The sequence below is a fragment of the Phyllostomus discolor genome, chromosome 13 (genome assembly GCF_004126475.2).
Source record: "Phyllostomus discolor isolate MPI-MPIP mPhyDis1 chromosome 13, mPhyDis1.pri.v3, whole genome shotgun sequence".
Taxonomy (NCBI): Eukaryota; Metazoa; Chordata; class Mammalia; order Chiroptera; family Phyllostomidae; genus Phyllostomus; species Phyllostomus discolor.
The window spans coordinates 6012179-6035920 of NC_040915.2; the positions used below are offsets into that span (position 1 = coordinate 6012179).

Genomic DNA, 23742 nt, shown 5'->3' on the forward strand with positions numbered 1-23742 from the left:
AATCTACCATCAAAGACAATAAAAATATCTGAATTACTCATCTGAATTGTAGAAATTTTATGAGAAAAAAACAATAAAATATCACATTAAAAATGGATATTTAAAAATTTCTATGGAATGAAACAGCAAGAAGTGGATACAGTTCACAAAAAATGGGAGGCCTCAGAGTTCTGTAAGAATCAGGAATTTTAATTTCACACATAGACATTCTTGCTGTTTCTCACTCATAGAGTTTTGTGGCCTTCTTCCATAACTTATATTTTAATGATCTAGTTATAGTAAATAAGAGCTAAGATATTTAAGATAGCTCAGAGAGATAAATAAAGTATGTCATACTGATTTTTTGAAGCATTTTCCATTAGAAAAGTGAACTCCTTCATGAATCGATGGCAAAGGTGGTTCTTTTCTGGAATCCCCGACATCATTGTAAGCCAGACAGGCTCTCCAATTCGTGGCATTGTGTAAAGATTACAAATTGTTGTCCTAAAAAGAGGAAAACACATGACAAAATTCATAATTCACAGAGTCACATATCTTAAAATAAAGTTAACTTTTTGTCTTACTAACTTGGGCCTCACGCCTAGATTATTAAAGCTTTTGAGAGGACACAATGAATCAAGTTGGTTCTTCTCTATCATCAGCACAGTACCATGGAAAATGCTCTGTACATAAACATAAAATATGTTGGTTCTGGCACTGGCTCTGCCCCCAGTGAAGCTATGCCCTTGGGTAAATTATTTCCCTACTTTAAGCATCAGTTTCCACCACCTGTAGAATAAAAGGATAGGACTAAATAATTTTTAAAGCCCCTTCCAGTTCTATGTTTCTAAGGTATAAGCTGTATTTAAATATACTGCAAATAACCAACAACGCAGAAAAGATAAATATTCTAAATGGGATAACAGCTTATCTATATTTCCACTTAAAACAACAGTTTATGCATCATTTTGTTACCTACACTGAGACATTTTAGTAAAGTACTGAAGGATGATGAGGACATTATAGATGGCATGCTATGTAATGATTCCCAACCTTTTGAAGTTTTCCATAAATCAACACAAGAAAGGATTATTGAACAACTGTGATAGTACTCTTCTGGCTATTTCATTTATTTAGACAATAGACAGTCTCATGACTTGCACTTACTATCTCCTGAAGGCTTCAAGGACACCTTTAAGATGTCAATTATTTTCCTTTTACATTAGTATCTATTCAGCGAAGTCCTATACTCTCACCATACTAAGCAACTCCTGCAAAATTGGGCCTAGGTAACTAATTGGTCTCTAGTTCTCTCCACAAGTGCTAATATCTACCTCAGTATAATTCTTTAACACCTAGAATTCAAAAAAAGATAAGCATTCTTGTGCCTAAACAAGTTTCACTGAATCTTGACTCAATCAGAGCACGATATATTTCTACAGATAGAAGTGACAAATACAGGTTAATGAGTTCTTGATAGGACATAAAATCACTGCTGAGAACTTAAAAAAATAATGTAACAAAATTAAAGGTATTTTACAGAGAAAAATACAAGACTATAAACTAGGGATATGTGAAATGCTGACTTTTAAAGCCTATTAAGAATGTCCAGATAGGATGAAAAGCAGAGCACACATGTTTATCCCCTTTTAGTTCTAATGCCCAAGTGAGCACTACTTACGGATTTGAAAACAAAGAAATCACTACAACAAATACAACTGAAGAGAAACCTTAGTAAAACTTAAAATGATAGATTTAATAAAATTCTAGAGGATAAAACACAAAGAAGAATGTTAACTGAAGCAGTAGGGTAGAGGAAGAAACGGGTTATAGTGCTCATACAGACAGGCACGGACCAAGAGGACTGAATCTGCCTCACTGGAAAAAAAAGAAGACCCTCAGGACTTATGAATGCCTGGTAGAGGACAGCAGTTACAGAACGGTAAACTAGGAGACTACTTCTAAGTCCTTGAGTGGTTGGTGACCCTTATCTCCACCCCACTCTCCCCACAGAACTTCAGATAGGAAAGCAAATGTAGCAATTACCTAGCCCAGAGAACTGACATCCCCAAAACCCTTCCTGACACTGAATGCCTCACAGTATGCAAAGAGAGAGACAGTAAATCTTGTGGGGTTAAAATTTCATTGGGGCAGGGGCAATTAGAGGAGAAAATGTCTAAATATGCTCCTTCAGGGAGTTTTACTAAAAAATGGCTGAACATCACTGCCCTAAAGTGAAGTTATCCTGTCTGTGCCTGATTCATGTACAGAGCTCCCAACCTATATTTTGGTGCTTCACTCTCAACTATAAATGAGCAACCAAAATACTGATATATAGGGGAAGCCTCCAAGGAAAGAGGGACACAAACAGAAAGACAGAAACATACACACACTCACACACAAAATGACGCTAGAGGAAACAGAAAACAATACATTCAGAAAAAGAAAAGGAAAACATGAAAGAGACACAAAAGATCAGTCTAGGAGTGCCAGTTTCTAACAAAAAGAATTTAAGAGAGAGAAAACAGAGGAAAATAAACTACCAAATTAAGTAGAGTATTTACAAGCCAGAAGAACAAGCTAGTGCTAAAACTGAACTGAAAGGCTTAAGAACTGAGGGGAAGTATAAACTCATGCTGAAAGTATGCTCTAAAATAAATAAATCAAGATATAGCTGCATTAAGGGTACTGTTTAATAACATAGAGGTAAATAACAAAAGAAGTAGTTAAGGGGATAGAAGTTGCATAGGGTTAACTTGTTTTTCATTATTAGACCTTTCAGTAATGTATTTTTGGTTCTTAACCATGTGAATATACTTTTTGATTAAAAGAAACACTGTATAAGTAAATGAATGAGCTGATCAGTTAATTTTTTCATGAACTGCTTCAGCATATTAGTGTCTACTGCAAGCCTATGTGTCAAGGGCCAGGGCCAGATCACTAATATTAGTATAGTGTTCCACTGGGAACATTACCTTTAGTGTTTTGGTGTTTAAGAATATGTACTATGACCTCAGGGTGTATCAGGTGCAAAGAAGGCAAAGAAATTAATTATAAGTAGTTATACAACTCTATGTTGTCATCAGCAATCTAGAAATAATGGTCCATTCCTCCCCACTAATGACTACACCCTACCCCCTTCAGTAGTAAGAAGGGCAAGCCAAATATTTTCAGTCATCTGACTCCTTTTTTTTTTTTTCCTGGTCTATCCTTAGAGAATGAAAGACTCCTTTAGCTGTAAGGGAACCTTGGACATGATTTAGTTTTCTTTGTTATGCAGTAAATTAGGTAAAAATCCAAGGACCTCATCTTTGGGAGGAAGCTATGTTAACTAAAACATACTTCCTGCTTCTCTAGGTTTCAAGACTTCCGTATACATGTGAATCATTTCCTTCCTCTTCTCAACTACCCAAAATTCGTTATCTTGTCTCAAACAATTAACCTACTTTAAAAATTATCTGTTAATTTTTAATAACCACTTAGCATTAAAATTAAGTATAATAGTCTCATTACTTGCAGTAATGTTCTATAAAGTTGATGTGAACACTGAATCAACTTGAGTCCCTGTTCCTGGAGGAAATGTGGGGTTAAGATTCCTGTGAGTCTCTGGTCAGTTTTGTCAACCCATCAATACCTAATTTTGTTCTGTGAGTTTCTACATATAAACTGCTTAAGATTTAATATACTGTTGATTCATTAACATTGAATTCACAGCCAAGAGCACTATCACTCGTGCCTGAGTGAAGTTTACCTAACACATGTATTTTTCTCTATAAGGCACATCACAGCCTTCTTGCACTTAGGATCATTGATTGGTCAGCATTTCAGTACTATGCTTGAGGGCCATTTTAAATAGCAAAATTATTAACAAAAAACACAAAATGCAAAAACAAACTGGCAATATATAGATATCTAAAAGGACACTTGTTTAAAAATGAGAGCTGAGATAAGAAGGCAGAGTATTGTCTTGTTCAACCTCAACTGGGAATGACTATGTAAGGCCACTCAAATTTTTCACTGCTCTGTAAATGTCCATAATGATTATAAAAGCACTGAGAGTGTATTTTAGGGTTATAAACTTTAGCAAGTAGGTGAATTCACAAATACCAAATCTGTAAATAATGAGGTTAATTGTACATATGAAAGTACTTGTACAGAGAGCTTTCTTAATAAAAATTATGAATGTATAAACTATTTTAAGATATTGTAAGAATGCTTAACTGACTTACATAGCCTTTCAGATTTTCACACTATTACAAAAGGTAAGGTACATAATCATGATATGTATTTTCAATGATAAATTTTAACTCATACATGTTATAAATTCTAAGTAATCTTAAAATTATAAGGCTAAACCATTCATACTACCTTCCTACCAATGCAAGTATTTAATTAAATTGTTTTAAATAAAATATATTATTTATAACCTAAGAGCAAGATCAGTATTCTACTAGGAATGAGTCTTATGACAATATTTACTATTCTGGTAACCTCAGCTGGATCTATTATGACAGTGTTTCCTCAGAGCTCAAATAGGGACTCTTGGCCTTCTGCCACAAAGCTTGTGACTACAGAAGAGAAACTGTAATCCAATAATGTAGTATTAACTCCAAGTTCAAGGGCAAAGATTCATTACCTTGTAATACTGCAGAATATAAAACACAGGAATAATATTGCAGGATTCTTTTAGGCAAATAAGCAAGAAGTCTATACTACCTCCCCAGTCTAAAAGAGGGAAAGACTGAGAGGACGAGAGGATGCAGTACATCTGATGTGACTCTCAGAAAGAGACACACATCAGTCCTTCTGTGTGATTCCCAACCGAAGTTTACAGGCTGTATGTTTGCCTGCCACACCCAGAGCACAGTCACAGCAGTTGTTGGAGCTTTAGGCACAAACCTTGTTATGCGAGAAAATACTGGCCAGAGAAAAACTATTTACTTTGCCATATCAAGAGACAGGATTGAGCAACAGTTATTTGCAACGTCAAGTTCATATATCCTATATCCATGTGTCCTTGTATGCCATGTTTCCAAGAACATCTGATTACTATCACTAGTTAATTAACATTAACTAGTTCCTATATCTAGGAGCCCAAGGGAGGAAAAAATCATATTTTTGCTAGAATAAGGGTTTCCTATGGTCATAGTTGCTTGTCTATTGGTCCAATGCTAAGAATCACACAACTGATGGCTCCCAAATGTGCCTGAATACCAAGCACATTTAGTATTAAATAACACAGGAGCCAATGGGCTACTGAGTTACACCACTGTTCGGTTATGGAACAAAGAAAAGAATAAAATTTTGTCAGAATAAGTTAAAGAAAATAAATAAATCTTTCTGTGTGCACTGGTAAACAACTCTATGTTATGAAAAGGTGGAGAATTGTGTACCTGAATTCATTTAGGGCATCAACTATTCGATTATAAGCCAAACTCCTTTGACTGGCATCAGCTGATCTCCGGCTCATTTTCATAGCCTTGAAAGCAATCAAAGAGTTAATTCTTATACTGATAATGGGAAAAATACGAAAAGAAAAATGAAATACAAAGTCAAATATTTTCACCACCCTCAGTCACCATTCTTATCTAGGAAGATATAAAGAAGACACACATATTTATAGTGGCTTTCTTTGATGTACTAAGATTATTAATAATTACAATAAAATTCAAATTTTTCAAGTGTTAAATCTTATGGTAACTATCAAACCACAGAACGTCAACACACAAAGAAAACTGATGATGACAGTTTCTGGGTTACTTAAAACTTTTTTCCCCAAATTGAATAAGATGCAATGATAACTCAGTAACAATAGCTCATGGTTTCCTCTAATACCTCACAAATAATGGTTCTGTTAAGGAAATCTTTATTTAAGATCTGAAACATAAAGATTCTATTGAAAGAGATCAAGTTATTAGTAATACCTGCTTTCTTTAAAGTACATTTAGCCAAGGATGAAAAGCCTTGCTTTAAGTAGAAAAGAAGGGGATCAGGATTAGGCTAAGAAAGACAAGAAAAACTTTGTAATTTTGCAGATATTTAAAAGAGAATGTAATTCTGCACTATTTTGTAATTACAAATTAATTTTTAAAATATTTTAAACATATAATTATGAGAAGGCCAGACAACTTCAGACCAGAAATCATGTTAATGTACATCAAAAAGCTTCGCAGGGTAAAAGTGAAACTTCTTTATGTTTTTATAAAATGTTGATAAGACTCCTGATTTATAAAGAAGTAAATTTTTTAGCTAGAATTGAGCAGCATTCTTCCTCAATTTTACCAGCAATAACCATGATTAATTAAGTCATAGATCTGAAAAAGTAGCACATACTCCAAAAAAATCCCAAGGTGCCCAGAAACAAATCCACAGCTCTTCATTCAAAAAAAAAAAAAAAAAAAGTGATAAGGTTTGTAAACTGGCCCTAGAGGATAACTTCTTTGAATGGTCTAGTGTTTATTATATTTTTACCATTAATTAACAACTGTATAACTTTTATAATTATGTTTTATATACTTATATAAAAGTATTCTTTCACTCAACTTTATCATTCAGCTTTGATAAGAAATGAGATGTTAGATTCGAACAAATATCCACATATCTATCAGTATGTACCCTTTAGGTTACAGATGGTTAAAGCATTGAAACACTGAAAAATCACGTTTAATGATTTCTCCAGTGCCTAAATACTGTATTTCAAGTTTTATACAAAGCTTGAAACACTTGTCCCACAGCTAAATATTATGTGTACTGACTTTGGCAACAACAGACTACAAAAAGGGACAGTAGCTATCTGAAGAAAATGTCACCAGTGTCTAACTTTTGAAAAAGTGAAAATGGCCTTTATTCAGTTGTTCTGTTAAAAAAAAAAGTACTGCTAATGATCTACTTATCTTTTGACTGATTTAATGTGAATAACTAACATCATTATCTTTGCTAGAGGTGGATGATTCTTAGTCACTACTAAGTTCCTAAAATGCATCCTCTGCTTTTTGGACCATTCTAATTGGTATTCCCATCTCTAGCCTCTTACTCTAGACACTTTTAAACATGGTGTCAAATTAACCTTCCTAAATCACAATTTGGAGACAGCCTTAAAAACAAAGTCAAAACTTCTCACAAGGACTCTAGATTCTTTGAGAATTGTGCCCATTAACTCTTCCAGCTCCTCTTTGCATACTGTCACAGAGGTTACGAACTTTACTTATACCCACTGATTCACTGGTTCAATTTCTGGAAAATTCTTCTAAAAAAATCTGGAAAATTCACCAATATGTTAACTACATTGTAGCTACAATTGTGAAAAAGTAGAAATGGCCTAATAGAAAAACTGTCACCTACACTAAAGAAAGTAACTAAAATATAATTAAGAAGTATTTATAATGACATGAGAAATGTATATGTTACAATGATGAGTTTCTAAAAATAAGCATGTAATTAAAGCAATATAGACACAACGCAATCCCAATCAAGTAAAGGTACTATATGCATAGAAAAGGCCTAGATGAGACTCACAGAAAAATGTTAATGTATTATCTTTGGGTGGCAAGGATATCAATTTTTCTTGTTCTTCTGCTATGTTCAATTTTCAGTTTTATGTTTAAAAAGTCCTACATATCCTTTAGGATGCAGTCCAAATGAAATATCTTCCCAATAGGAAGTTACTTTTCTTTCCTATGAACTCCTAAAAAACACTTGGCTTGTTCTTTTTTTTTTTACTTATGTTCTCTTATATTCACAGTTTTCCTACTTTATGTAAATTTATTATATACACTATCAACAGCAATTGATCACTTGTACCTTCTTAGAACACTTTTTTCACTTGGATCCCCCCCCCCAAGTACTCTCTTTTTTTCTACCTACTTGAATGGCCAATACTCAGTCTCTTCTCCTCAAATTTTAACTGCTGAAATACTCTACAAATGAGGCCTACAATCTCTCTCTGCTCCTCTATTCTCTCCCTCAATCAGTTTTACTGCTCCAAATACCATCTATACAGTGGTGACTGTCCAGCCTGGAAATTTTCCCTAAATTCTAGGCTCATAAAAACCACTTGGATGTCCAGGAGGCATCTCAAACAAAGTCCTGACCTCAATCCACCAAACCTGTTCCAGTTGTAGTTTCCCTACTTTTAGCACAGGGAAGTCCAACCTTCTTACTGCTCAAAGAACAATTCTTGAGTCAACCTGTATTGTTCTTTCCCTTATACTCCAAGTAAGTCCATCAGATAATCTCATTAGTACTATTTTCAAAATATATCCAGAATCCAACCACTTCTCACCAATTCCACCACTAAATTGGTTTGAGTATCCATCACCCAGATTATCCCAACAGCCTCCTAAATGGTCCTAAAAATCTTCCTTTACTCCTAGAAATCTATTCTCCACCAGCATTAAGAAGCATTAAGAATAATCCTCATAAATAATGTCATTCCTCCACTCAAAACCCTCTGATGGTCTTCAATCTTTCTTCAGAGTAAATGCCAATGCTCTTACAATGCTATCCCTTTAAGACCCGATTCTTACAATGCTATCCTTTTAAGACCCAATATTATCATCTCTCATTTCGAACCCAGCTTCTCTGACCTCCTTCCTGTTGCTCAAGTATCAGACTTACTACTGACACAGGACCTTTGCCCCTGCCTGGAATATTCCTCTCTCAGGTAGTTGTAGCTCACTTCCTTCATATCTATGAACCACATGTCATTTGGTCAGGAGCCTTCCAGACTAGCCTATAAAAATTACCATTCCTTCCATCCACCATTCCTTATCAACCTTTCTCTTTTTTATTTTTCTCCAACTCATTTATTTCCATATAAGAGCTTATATGTTCATTAGGTTATCTGTTGTCCCATGAGGTCAAGAGTGCTACTTTTTTCACATCTTTAGTTTCTGTAACAGTGCCTGCCACATTATGGGCCCTCAAATATTTATTTATTGATCTTTTACTAGACAGTAAGCTCGTTAAAGAGTTGATGTTTATTTTCCATCTCCCAGAGCACTTTTCAGGGTACCTGCACAGTACCTATTAATTTTTGTGTCAAATAAATAAACATAATGCTTAAACAGAAAAATAAAATTCAAAGAAAAATAAGGGATATAAAACTAACAAACAACATGACTATGCTTACCTGTTCTATTGCACTCTTTAGTTTGTTCATGTGGCTTTCAAAAAGAGGAAAATGTGAAAAAAAGAATTCATTAAATTTGTTATTTTCATCTTCATCTTTGGATAATGAAAAGATTACCCCAATTGCAATCTTCTTTTTTCTCACAATTCCTGGGTTAGGGCCACAGCTTTCATCTGACAAATTAAAGCTTTCTTCTATAGACCTTAAAAACAAATTTATTATTTTTTTATTTTTTAAAAATATAAAAATAATTAAATTTGCAATTCAATCTCCTTGCTAATAAATGTAGCCAAGATAAAGTTATCCCACTGTTTTATCAAGTAAATCTAAAAATTCACATCAATTGTTAATCTCAGAATTCTACTGGCTATTCCTTCATGGTGAAGTTTTTGTAAGAAATTTTAATAGAGTCTGATTAGGAACACTTTGGTTCAATTAAAAGTCACTAGTAGATAATTCCAATTCATAACCAACTTAAATATGCCTGAATTTTAAGGTTTACAGATGAGTCTGATACAATCTCTTCATAGTTCTAGAAGCTACTTGTTTCTTCTTTTGATTCCAGGAGTAAAATCAAAGATGAAGAAATAAAAGGAGTGAGTAAAAGAGAATCTTCATTATCTATAATTATACTTAACATAGATTTAAAAAAAGATCTTTCAAGAATGAATTAATTTGCCAAAATAGAAACAGTAAAAACTGAAACATCAAAACACATAAGCAGTACATGGATCGAAGTCCTAACAGAAGAGTTAAAATTATAAAACTCTTAGAAAAAAACATAGGGTAAAAGCTTTGTTACATTGGATTTGACAATAATTTCTTGGATATGACACCAAAGCACGGGCAACAACAACAACAAAAAAAACCCAGATAAATTGAACTATATAAGAACTAAAAATTGTTGTGCATCAAAGGACACTATCAACAGAATCAAAGGCAACCCATGAAAAGGGAGAAAATATTTGCAAAGCATTTGTCTGATAAGGGATTGATATCCAGAATATATAAACTCCTACAACTCAACAACAACAAATACCCTGATTTTGAAATGGGTAAAACACTTGAATAGACAATTCTCCTAGGAAGACACACACATGGCCAATAAGCACATGATAACATGCTCAACACCACTAGCCATTATAGAAAGCAAATCAAAACCACAGTGAGATACCACTTCATACCCATTAGGAGGGCTGTTATCAAAAACAGAAAATAACAACTGGCAATGATATAAAGAAATTAGAACTCTCGTGCATTTCTAGTGGAAATATAAAATGGTGCAGCCACTGTGGACAACAGTATGGTAACTCCTCAAAAACTTAAACACAGAATTACTATATAATCCAGAAATTCCATTTCTGGGTATAAACCCAAAAGAATTGGAAGCAGGGACTCAAACTGGTATTTGTACATCCATGTTCATATCAGCATCATTCACAAAAGCAAAAGGTATAAGCAACCCAAATGTCTGTCAACAGATGAATATGAATAAACAAAATGTGGTATATACATACAATTGACTATTATTTAGCCATAAAATAGAATGAAATTTTGATTCATGCTATAACACGGATGAACCATGGAAGACATGCTAAGTGAAATAAGGCATACATAAAAGGACAAATACTTTGTGATTTCACTTATATGAGGTATCTGGAGTAGTGAAATTCATAGGGACAAAAAATAGAATGGTGATTGCAAGGGGCTAAGGGGAGGGAGGAGTGGTGGGCAATTATTGTTTAACAGGTACAGAGTTTCAGCTTGGGGAGGTAATTTCTGGACATGAATAGTTGCACAGCAATGGGAAAGTACTTAATGCTACTGAACTGCATACCTGATAATGGTTAAAATGGTAAATTTTATGTTATTTTAACACAATAAAAAGCAATGCAATACATTTAAAAAGTTTTAAGTTCCAAATTTAAAATACATAAAATGCAAAACCATACAAAATTGTGTTTAAGGAACAATTCAGTCCTGTTTATGTGAACTGAAGTTTCCAACTTACCATCTAGGGAAGACCCCATTTTCCAAACTCGTTGTTTGGCTGCGTCGCCAACGTCGCTGGTAGCTGCTGGCACAACTTCGGGTAAGTGAGGAGTTTGGGGAGGGAAATGGTGTAATAAGCAAGCTGCTGAGAGATGCTGTCAAGTCAGAATAAGAAGCATAACGTATAAGTCAATTATCATTAAGCAAAAGGACAAATTTCTTTTTAACAAATTTAAGAATGGTGACTCAGATTTTCCATTTTGCTTCAGGAGCCTCTAAAATTTCCACTTAATAACATTTTTGTTGAAGCAAGGTCCCAGAGACCTTAATAAGAAAAATCATATTAACATTGTGTTGGCAAGAAGACTCTGAGATAATACCCCTTGACATCCTTACCTCCATCCCCACCCGAGAAAAATAATGCTACTTTGAAACAAAGCATTATTCCCTTGGCCATGAGACTGTTCCCTAGCTTAGCTGAACCCTTAGTTCTTAAATTAAAGGAAATATGATGTGATGCAATTTTAATGCAGTAGTTGTATTTTAAGAACAAAAGCTGTATTTGAAAATAAGTGTCTAAATGTCATTTAAAGATGTTATTTAAAAGTTAATGCTTGGCCACTTTTAATAAGAGTCTTGACTGTATCAACTAAGCTCCAAAAAGGGTAAATCCTATAAACTGCTCTCTGGAGCATCTAATGGTTGACATACACATTCCAATACAGGCCACTCTGATAACTGCTGAAACCCATAACCATGGGGTACTATTCTCTTCCCAAAACCCTTCTTTGCAATTCAAAATGCTCTGCTTCTTGCCTAGGGTGTAAAAAGCTGTAACTTTATTTTTCCTTGGGTTAGGAATGCTCTCCTCCTTCCCACTGGAACTATAGAGGAAAAGACATTAAGGGCTTGCTTTTGTTTGGCAGTATTTTTAGATTCCCATCTTCATGATTATTAACTACATACTGAAAATGTATCAGGTAATCTAAAAGAGGGATGTATTATTACCATCTATGGAAAAGCACATGCCACATGACATCGTTTTGGATACCAGAACTAAAAACTAAGAGATTTAACACTATAAAGATTTGTTCATCTGGATTCTCTCTGACAAATTCAATGATACAGGGCAGAGTACTTTAAGTACCATGCAAACATCTGAACTATCAATGAATTAATTCTAAACTACATTCTTGAAAATATTCCATTTTATCGATTAGTACTGTAAAATTCTGTAGACTAAGATAAGACTAGCTATGTATAACAAATCTAGGCGTGACTTCAATGAAAAATCAAATGCTACTCTAAATTTAGAAAGGTATGTTTTACTAAATTATGAAATTAAAAATAACCCTATTAGAAAAAAAAGAAAATACATAATTAACTTCAATTAACTTAGGATATGTGAATTTAATGGCTTGGCGAAGCCTTACAGTTCAATCTACCCAGGCCCTTCAATTTATAGCTAAAGAAAATGAAGTACAGAGACATGAATTTATCACCTCCAAAATGTTGGATAAAATAATGAGAATTTTGTTCCAGCCATAGAAAACTAAATCTCTGTATTATATAGAAGCAAAGGTATTGAGAGAAATGTACTCTAGATTACTAGCAAAGAACAAAAATAATAAACTCAATCAGAAAAAAAGAGTGAGATTATCTGAAAGATGCAGACTTTTCATATTAGACTAGTGGTTCTCAACTCTAGCTGTCCATCAGAATCAGGTGTGGAAGTTTTTCTTGTTTTTTTTGTTTGTCAAATGTGGATACCTAAGACTTTCTCTATACCCCAGGTGACAAACACAAGGCCTGCAGGCCAAATCCAGCTCTCCACCTTGTTTCTCCCCAGCAGCAGCCTCTAGTTAAGGAGTAGTTACATTCATACAGTCCTAAAATTACATTTGGCACCATGAGGCTGATGTGACCCCCAGTGAAAATGAGTTTGACACCCTTGCTCTACACTGAATCAGAGGCTTTGGGAGTAATTTTTTGAAATGGCTTGTTATTCTAATGAAAACCCAGGGATTACAATATCCCTGGGTGCACTTCCCATCTACACTCAAAATTGAATTGTAATCAATTTGGATAGCAGAGCCATATAATGTGACAGCACACATGGAAAACCACAGTGAATAAAGTTTCTCAACCTAACAATTACCCAAGCCTAAGATTACTCCTCCTTTCACTTACGCTGATCTCTGGGCCCTGTCGAACACTCTTCCTTTTAAATGGAATGTCCTTCTTCCATGCCTTTGCCTGGATAATGCCTATTTATTTTTCAAGACACAACTAAAACACTATCCCTCTGTAAAGCACTACAGGCAACCTGTCCCTTCCCCTGGCTGTAAGGGTCCCTTTCTCTGAATCGCTTTGCACAGGCCTATCATAGAATGACTAACACAATGAACTATGACAGATGATTTTTCTGACTGCTCTCAGTAGATTCTGCTCCTTAATGTAGAATTGGGCTTTACTTTTCCCTTCCTGTAATTTGTTTCAACAAAAGTTTGTCAGACAAATTTTGGGAGAGTCCATATTTGAAAAAAAAATATGTGTAACAGTTCAAAATGCCTAAGTCTTTCTGGGCAAGAGAAACTCTAGCTAGCAGCAAATGATAAGCAAATGTGTTTTCTCTACCGTGCTATCTAAACAGTCTCTTGAGCAATACTTTTTTTCTTGTACCGGTGGCACCTAAGCCAATGTGCATTCATCCAGGCCATGCTCCACCAGGCACATTTAACAGTACATATAAAATATTTCTCTCTGCTGTTTCTACAACTCTCTTGTAATAGCAATACTAACAAGCTGTAGACATAAAATTGAATGATGAAGGCAAAGATAAAAAGAAATCCAATGTCATCTAACAGTTATCTCATAAAAAACTAAATTAATACGTGAACCTGGTATTACCAGAGCGTGCTATGCCACTGTCTCTGTCTTCATTCAGCTCTCTTCCAGGCATATCCATTGGGTTGCTGTGAACTGCGAATCAAGACAAAACTTTCAGTTATAAAATACAATGCCATTCAGGTTGATGTTGTCCCTTTTAAACAGCAAACTCAATCATGCTCATCTCATTGCATTCCTTCATTTCTTCAATAGCATGGCACAAACCCAACACCAAGAGCTATTACTCAGTTGAACAAGCTTTGAGATCTATCTAATGACTTGACATATATGTAAATAACCTATAATGTCTAAAGAAGCAAGGGTGACTAAAATAAGTATTTTAGAAGCATATACAATGACACAGCAAGATAATCACAATTTATTATTAAATAAAAAAAGGCAAGCTACTGAACAGTAAGAATGTTGCTGGGGCTAAGTAATGGGTATATGATGGTTCACTCTATTATTCTGCATATATCAATATTGGGTTAAAGATGCTACATAATAAAAAATTTAAGAAAACTACTTGAATAGTATGATCCTCATTTTGTTTAAAAAAAGATCAAGGAGGTTATTTCTGGCTAATATATATTTGTTGCCTATTTTCACATTTCCCAATTATCTATAATAAATATACGGTTGTTCATATCTCATAATTTTAAGGAAAATAAATATTAAAAGAAGCTGAACACTGAAGCATGGACACACTATAATGATATAAACAAATATATTCATATATGCCTTTTACAGTGCAATTATAATGGTGCTTGTTCATCTAAATCTTAGCTCCAAAAGAAATCATTCTCATGAAATAGTTCAGACCAGAAATTTTACATTAATAATAAAATAGAATATTTTCTGCAATTGGTGAAGTACGGTAACAAAAGCTACTCAGCCATGGAAACAAGACAGTGTCACATCAAAAATTCCAACTGGATTATAATATTTATACTAAATTTTGGTTTGGAATTCTAAAGTTTAAATCATTATTACATGATGAGATAAGAAATAACAATGACATTTCATGAAAATGTTAATTCTACTGATAAAGTTTCTGGAAACTTCAAGAACATAGTCAATACAAATAAATTAAGTTCTTGTACTATCTAAGCAATGTTTTCTCAACCAAACCTTCCCCAACTGCAATTACTGACTCTCTTGTTTCCACAGCTTAACTACAGATTCTAGCCACTGGGGCACACCAACTAGTCTACCCACACAGCACATCGCAAACCTGCAAAGAAAGAGGCGCTCCTGATCAGGCGGAGCGGACCCTGTTCAGAGAATGCCCGCCTGGGGCTGCAGAACTGTGAAAGACCTACATGGCAAAAACGTAAAATATATGTAAAAGAGAGCTGTTAGAGAAGCTGCAGTGCATCAGGAATAAAAGGTAAGCTAAAGTAGCACAAAAGCAGACCAACAGATATGAACAGTCACATTTAAACTAAATAATAATAATTCCAGCTGGCTTCCCTTTTTTGAAACAGGATGGTTTCCCTCTGTTTATGACAAATCATAAATAATAATTTCATGCCAATTTACTATTAAGTTTGTATATAATAATAAAAATAAGCTTCCACTATACAAGGAAAAATTGTTCTAAATGTTCAATCCTTTCTAAAACAATCCTTTTAAAAAGCTAAATGAGCATAGTAATGTTAGCTATATAATTTGACATTTGCCAAATAAATTTATCTTTTAAAAAGTCAGTCTTAAAATGACAAGACTCTCCTAAAATGATTGCAAGGATAAAACCACCTAAATGCCTGGCTGAGAAAATAGAACACGACATACAACAACAAAGAACAAATACAGAAAAGGAACGTACTGACAAGTACAAAATGTTTTTTCTAACTTAGTGCTAAGTTACAACATAACAGAAAAAAAGAAACATCTTAGACCAGCGGTTAGCCACTGAGGAAGCAGGTGACCAATGCAGCCTGTCAGGGGCAGACTCCTGGGAAAAGTGGCTGCTTCAGACTTGACCAAGAGAAGACAACAGAGTCTAAAAGTCCCAACAAGGGCAATATTACAGCCTAGAAGCAAGCAGCTGGGTTACTCATTAGTTACTCTTAATCAACATAGCCTAAATAGCCACCTAGGAGCTAATAGGGGACTATCGGTTTTAAAAAGTGGCAAATATACAGGGTTCAGCACAAATAATGCCCCTTTTATTATAAAATCGTAAGCATGTAAATCTCTAACATAACAATATCACAATCACACCATATGACATTTTAGGTGAAATGTCATTAGGTGTAATTATCTTAAAAAAACTATAAATTATTATGTACATGTTATTACCCTACTAACCACACTCAAGCAAGCATTATTTCTGCTGGACCCTGTATTTTTCAAATTGCTAATAGATACTTTTCTGTAACAAGAATTCATATAATTACAGCACATATGCAACAATTCTTCCATGTTTCATTGTCTGGATCTTTCTTCAGTTCTCCTTATCAGTTCTCTTTAAACTCCTCCCCCGCCCGCTCCTTCCTTAGTTTCAGCACGTGACTGTCTTCTACAGTCCACACTCAGTCACACATGTATGTGTGCACACACAGGATTCTCACCAAATGAGAATCCACCTTTTCCAACCTACTGACCTATCTCCAAACTGAATCAAACTCTCATCTATCCTTGCTTCCTTCCTGCCTGAGCACTAATAATTCAAGACTTACTATGTGCTAAGGACTTATTCAGTGAAAAATCCTAAGAGGTACCCTCACCCTCCATTCCAAAACAAATTCTTCTAAATCAGACAAGACCTACAAAAATCTCACTTGGCCAAGTATCACCTCTATCTCTAACCTCATCCTCTTTATAATCTCCTTTTCCATGAACATTTAAACAGTCAAAATTCTTTGACATTCTCACCATATATAGCTAATCCCATAATTCCATAGTTCTTAAAATGTGGTCCTAAAATCTCTGGGAAGTCCCTGCAACCCTTTCAGGGACTCCATGAGTATCTTCCCATTCCAACTATGTATATGTGTGAGAATGGATTTTCTTAATATACTTAAACCAAAACAACATATCACAAGAAACTGAATACAGAAACAGATATCAGAATCTAGCTATCTGGATGTCTAGTAAGCCAGACATTTAGGAGATCTGCAAATATGTAAAACAATGCCACTCTTCTAACTAAATTATTTTCTCTTAGGAAAGTTATTGAAAAACATGCTATTTACATTAACATGAAAGGGGTTATTGGTATTATTTTAAAATAAATTTCTAAATAAACATTTTGAAATTTTGTTTTAGTTTCTAATACAATATATATCAATAAAGGTAACCAATATAAACAAAAGTTCTCTGTGGTCCTCAATAATTTCTAAGTATTTAAAACGGTCTAAAGACAAAAAAAAAAAAAATTGAGAACCACTGCTTACATCTTGGGGAAAAAAAGCTTAACTTCTGAGTCTCCCCTCAACTCTGAAACTGTTCACATAGGTCAACAAAAGCCTTAACTGTTGCTTAATGCAATCCATACTATCTAGTATTACCTTACAGCATATTTAATGCTGGCAGGACTTTGAACTCCCCCACCTTGGTTTCCATAATAATACACTCTAAGTTTCTTTCTCTGTCTCCTTTATGCACTTCTCTTCTCCTACTTGTTCTTTAAAGCCAGCATTCCCTAAGTTACATCCTCAACAACTTTTCTTTCTCATTCTTTACATGTCCGAGGTCATCTCATTCATTCTTATGCTTTCAATGATCATTTATATGCTATGATTCTCAAATCCATGGAAGACACAGCTAACGAAGAATTTTCTCTCTTCTATAATATCAAGTAGTCTCTGGGAAACAGCTGACCAACTAGGGGCCACATTTCTCAAATCTCCTTATAGATAAGTAAAGCCATTGTATTAGTTACCACCAATGGAATGTGAAATTAAAGTGATATAGGTCACTTTCAGGCTGTGGTGGTTATGAAGTGAACATGCCTTCTCCATACTTAATCCCTTCACTGGCTTGACACAGCTGAACACAACCCTGGAGCCTACATGTTGAAGGAGGAAGAACTCCAAGGAAGGAAAGAGATTGGACCTCTAAAATATTGGAGGTAAAATACTTACCAATGAGAAATACCCCTTTGAATATTACATGAATATGTTTTTTTAAATTTTTATTGGCTTTTAGAGAGAGAAAGAGAGCAACATCGATTTGTTGTTCCATCTATTTATGCATTTGTTAGTTGCTCTTGTATGTGCCTAGACCAGGGATGGAACTGCAACCTTGGTGTATTGGGACAATGCTCTAACCAACTAAGCTACCTGGACAGGGGAGTAATGTAGTATTTTAAAATTAGTATGCATTCATTAGTTTTTATGTTATAGCAGCTACTACTGTAATACATCTATCTATCTAAGCAGGTATAATGGATATCTTTACTTGGCTGTCCCACTAACACTTCCAATTCAACATACCTACACTTAAAATCATCAATTACCAATTTCTTCTGTTCCTCCCAGAGAATGACATCAGTATCCATGCAATTACACAACCAGATGTCAAAGTGCCACCCTTGACTTACTCCTTTTTTCCTCCTCTCTTCTAATTACTAAGTCCAGTCCACTCTATTTTCCTAAATGAGCCTCTCAGTAAGTTCTCTCTCTACCCTCACTGATAGTCTTACTTTAGGACCCCATTATCTGTCACTTAGAGTAAAACAAACAGCCTTCTAATACAGGTCTTTCTTCAATCCCACTGGCTTATTTGAATCCATTCCCGCTGCAATTAAAATATTCTTTTGCAGAGATAAATCTCAACTAAATACAGGCATACCTTGTTTTATTACATTTGGCAGATACTGTGCTTTTTACATATTTAAGGTTTGTGGCAACCCTACATAGAGTGAGTCTATCAGTTTTTTCCAACAGCATCTGCTCAATTTGAGTCGCTTGTCATATTTTTGTAATTCTCACAATATTTCAAACTTTTTCAATATTATATTTGTCATGGTGATCTGTGATCAATCTGTGATCTTTGATGTTATTATTCTAATTGTTTGGAGTGTCATGCACCACACCCATAATTTTAAGGCAACAAATTTAATTGATAAGTGTATGTGTTCTAACTGCTCCACCGACCAGCTGTTCCTCCATGTCTCCCCCTCTCCTTGGGCCTCCCTGTTCCCTGAGACACAACAATACTGAAATCAGGCCGATTAATAATTCTACAGTGGCCTCTACGTGTTCACATGAAAGAAAGTCACACGCCTCTCATTTTAAATCAAAAGTTAGAAATGATTAAGTTGAGTGAGGAAGGCACTTTGAAAGCTGAGAGAGGCTGAAAGCCAGGCCTCTTGCACCAGTTAGCCAAGGTGTGAATGCAAAGGGAAAGTTCCTGAAGGAAGTTAAAAGTGCTATTCCAGTGAACATACAAATGATAAGAAATCAAAACAGCCTATTGCTGATGTGGAGAAAGTTGTAGTGGCCTGCATAGAAGATCAAACCAGCCACATTTCTGTAAGCCAAAGTATAATCCAGAGCAAGGCCCTAACTCACTTCAATTCTAGGAAGGTTGAGAGAGTGAGGACACTGCAGAAGAGTTTGAAGCTAGCAGAGGTTGGTTGGTTCATGAGGTTTAAGGAGAGAACCTGTGTCCATAATCTGAAAGTGCACAGTGAAGCAGCAAGTACTGGTGTAAAAAATGAAAGTTAGCTGAAATAAGTAATGAAGGGGTCTACACTAAGCAACAGATTTTGAGTGTAGATGCAACAACCTTAAATTTGAAAAACACATCATCTAGGGCTTTCATAGCTAGAGAGCAGAAGTCAATGTCTGGCTTCTTGTTACAAGCTAATGCAGCTGGTGACAAAGTTAAATCCAATGCTGATCTGCCATTGCAAAAATCCTGGAGTCCTTAGGAATTATACTAAATCTACTTGGCCTATGTTCTATAAGCAAAACAACAAAGCCTAGATGACAGCACATCTATTTACAGCATGATTTACTGAATACTTTAAGCCCCCTGTTGAGAGTTACTGCTCAGAAAAAGATTTCTTTCAAAATATTACTGCTTGTTGACAATGCAGCTGGACACCAAGGAGCTCTAATGGAAGTATACTGTGAGATTAATGTTGTTTTCATGCCTGCTCCCAACAACAATTCTGCAGCCCACAGACCATCATGGAGTAATTTCAGCTTCAAGTCTTATTATTTAAAAAATACATTTCATAAAGCCATGGACAGTGATTCCTATGATGGACCTGGGCAAAGTAAATTGAAAACCTTCTGGAAAGGATTCGCCATTCTAGATGCCAGTAAGAACATTCATGATTCACGGGAAGAGATCAAAATATCAACATTAACAGGAGTTTGGAAGATGCTGACTTCAACCTTCATGGATGACTTGAATTCAAGACTTCAGTGGAAGAAGTGACTGAAGATGTGGCAGAAAAGGAAAGAAAATTAGGTGGAGCCTGAAGCTGAGAATGAATTGTTACAATCTCATGATCATATTCTAATGGACAAGGTGTTGCTTCTTATGGATGAGCAAACAAAAGTGGTTTCTTGAAATAGAATCCACTCCTGGTGAAGATGCTGTGAAGGTTGTTGAAATGACAACAAAAGATTTAGAATACTACATAATCCTAGTTGATAAAGCCACGGCGGGGTTTGAGAAGAATGACTTCAATAGAAAGAAGTTCTACTGTGGGTAAAATGCTATCAAATAGTATTGCATGCTACACAGAAATCATTCATGAAAGAATGAATCAACCTATGCAGCAAACTTCATTGTTGTCATATTTTAAGAACTTGCCACAGCCACCCACCAGCAACCACCAGCCTCACTGGTCAGCAGCCATGAACATCGAGGCAAGATCCTCCAACAGCAAAAAGATTATGATTAACTGAGGACTCAGCTGATGGTTAGTATTTTTTAGCAATATGCTATTTTTTAAATTAAGGTATGTATATTGTTTTATTAGACATAATGCTATTGAACACTTAACAGACTGTAGTATAGTATAAACATAACTTTTATGTGCACTGGGAAACAAAAAAAATGTCACTCATGTTATTGAGATATTTGCTTTATTGTGTAGTCTGGAGCCAAATCCATAACATCTCAGAGGCATGCTTTTATTCTGAAAATTCCTCTGTGGTGGTCTTCAGAATGCACCACAAAAATCTCTGGCTATAAGGACTGTAACTGACAAAGAATGCCAGCTGCTGTATTCTGAAATCCACTGCCACGTTTGTTCGAGTTTGCATGTCCCATAGGCTACTCCTAGACAATGAGTGAACAGAGCAGTATAGTAAGGCAGGCCCATTTTGGCAAGAAGTGGGTCTATTTTGACAACAAACGTTGACTTGAGGACTTGTCAATGGCTTCACCAAACCTTCCTTAAACTGTATGGTAGGCCGGACACTTCCACACAATCTTCTATTCCTCTCTTTTACTTGGATTCAGATTTGTATCACAAGCCAAGGGCACTCTGGACCTTTTCCAGCTCCCTTCTCCTTTTCTCTCACATTAGTCATTTCCCCTAATAAAATTCTTGCATGTTTAATCCTCTCTTGGCATCTGTTAAAAAACAGGTGGAGGATCCAAGCTAACACACCCCACTGTTACCCAAGTACCTCACTTGGTACCCAAGGCTCAAACCCTAAGTCCAAATTCCTCAGTATGGCCCACAGTGCCCATCGTGGTTTGGCTCTTGCTCACTTCTTTCTTTTCACTTCCTTTAGTCCTATAGTGTACTCCATCCACATTGATTTATTCACATTCTTCCCATGCTCTGTGATCTCTTGCCCCTAGGTCTGTGCACATGCTATTGATTTTTCTAAGAACATTTCTTTACCCAGCTATCAGACTAATCCTTCTCGCTTCTTCAAAGAAGCTTTCCCTGACTCCTCATAATTGAAGTAGTTAATCCTCTTCATTTTTATCATACTATGCTCTTAATCCTGTCTAAGAATTAACTACAGGATACTATAATTGTTGTATTACATGCCTGAATCCCATTAACTATAAATCCACTGAGGTAGAAACTGTGTCTGCTTTACTACTGTATCCTCATGGCCCAGCAGAGTGCTTAGCATATAGTAGGTGCTTGATAAGTATTTATTAATTAGAAATAAAAAGAAAATAAGAAATGGTGCTCAAATATTCTTGATTCACAAAAGAATATACAAATAAAAGCTGTTCATTATTGAAAGTCTGTACTCTTGTTAAATAAGTTAATTTCCAATTTATAGTAAAACAAAGATTAGTATATCTAGCATCATAGTATAATTAATTATCTTTGTAAGTGAATTTGTATTAGTAAAATAACTAGTTTTTAATAAGTACATTAACTTTGAAAAGTGTCAAACTATAAAGGAAAAAATTCATTTATTTCCTGTCACATCTTTGCTTTTTTTTTAAAGATTTTTTAAAAGATTTTATTTATTTATTTTTAGAGAGGGAAGGGAGGGAGAAAGAGGGAGAGAGAGAAACATCAATGTGCAGTTGCTGGGGGCCATGACCTGCAACCCAGGCATGTGCCCCAGCTGGGAATCGAACCTGTGATGCCTTCGTTCTCAGCCTGTGCTCAATTCACTGAGCTATGCCAGCTAGGGCTTCCATCTTTGCTTTTATTAAAGCCAATTAAATAATTAATCATGTTAAGAAAAAAGCAGAACCTCTGTTCTTCTACAAAATATACACACATTTTAAGTACATACCTGACACTGCAACTAGCCTACAGTGAGTGCTTAAAAAATGGTTGCAATTTGAATGAACATGAATTAAAAAAAATAAGAGAACGTTACTCTGTTCAAGTTGGAAGAAAAACTTTTTTGCTAATTCATATAACTAATATATATTTATTTAAATTAATTACAAATAAAAATTCTCACTAACCAGGGAATGAGAGAAATACTCATTCTATACTAACTGCTATCTGCTCTGGAAGTATGATAAGCAGAAATTTAGTTAAGTTTTCTAGGATAAAACAAATGACTAAAAATGTTACAAATAGTGTATCACTTTAAAATATTGAACTTACTGGATTACAACAATAAACTAATCAAGTTACTTAATAAGTTGTTATTCTAATAAATCTTCTAAGGAACATCATAACTGAATATCTTCTCATCTGAATTGCAGGTTAAAAATGAGTACCATTTCAAAATTACTTGTATTTAATAATAACAGGGGAGAGAGAAGAGAGAAAGTGTAATTACTACCAGCATTCTTCAGCTGAAATATTCAAGTGAGCTAGTAAGGGCTTTTTATATCAATAACAGTGCCTTTTCAAGATGCATCAAAATTAAAAACAAAAACAAATTTGGTAGATCTTCAGCAGTTCTCTCTTTTCATATACTAAACAAACATGCTCAAATATATGAAAATTATGTTTTTCAAATAATACAAATGTTATATATACTTAGAGTATAAAAGCCTTTTCCATTTCTAGTATTTGAAACTCTTTGGTCTTAGATCTACATTATTAAGAAAGAACTGTAAATCCCTGTTACACTGTTAACATTTTTAAAACTTACAAAGCCAAAGAAACCATTTACCTATATTTCCAAGCAGTCCATTAATAACTGTGTTACTGTCAGCCTTTAATGTACTGCTGTCCTGATTGATGAATTCAAGACTGTCTTGCAGCCTAAAAGGGAGAAGAAAAAATAAATTCCAAATTCATTTTATGCTCTTTATGGCCATTCTTGGCACGCCCAATGAAATTTTAAGTGCTTAACAGTGTTTTTAAATTTCCCTAATAGTACTATAAACTAACT

At 34.9% G+C, this 23742-nt stretch overlaps 1 protein-coding gene across 2 annotated transcripts in view; it reads right to left on the reverse strand.

Annotated features, from left to right (window-relative positions):
* FNIP1 (folliculin interacting protein 1) overlaps positions 1-23742 on the reverse strand; it is a 123363-nt gene that overhangs the window by 24355 nt on the left and 75266 nt on the right. Inside the window, exons 6-12 of one of the 2 annotated variants that reach the window (XM_028527517.2) lie at positions 23521-23612; positions 15225-15308; positions 14012-14083; positions 11121-11256; positions 9110-9311; positions 5373-5458; positions 337-483 (exon numbers count right to left, since the gene is read on the reverse strand). In XM_028527517.2, the coding sequence (XP_028383318.1) occupies positions 337-483; positions 5373-5458; positions 9110-9311; positions 11121-11256; positions 14012-14083; positions 15225-15308; positions 23521-23612 (819 nt within the window). The remainder of the gene's footprint in view (positions 1-336; positions 484-5372; positions 5459-9109; positions 9312-11120; positions 11257-14011; positions 14084-15224; positions 15309-23520; positions 23613-23742) is intronic. The other variant, XM_028527518.2, reaches the window with a different exon arrangement.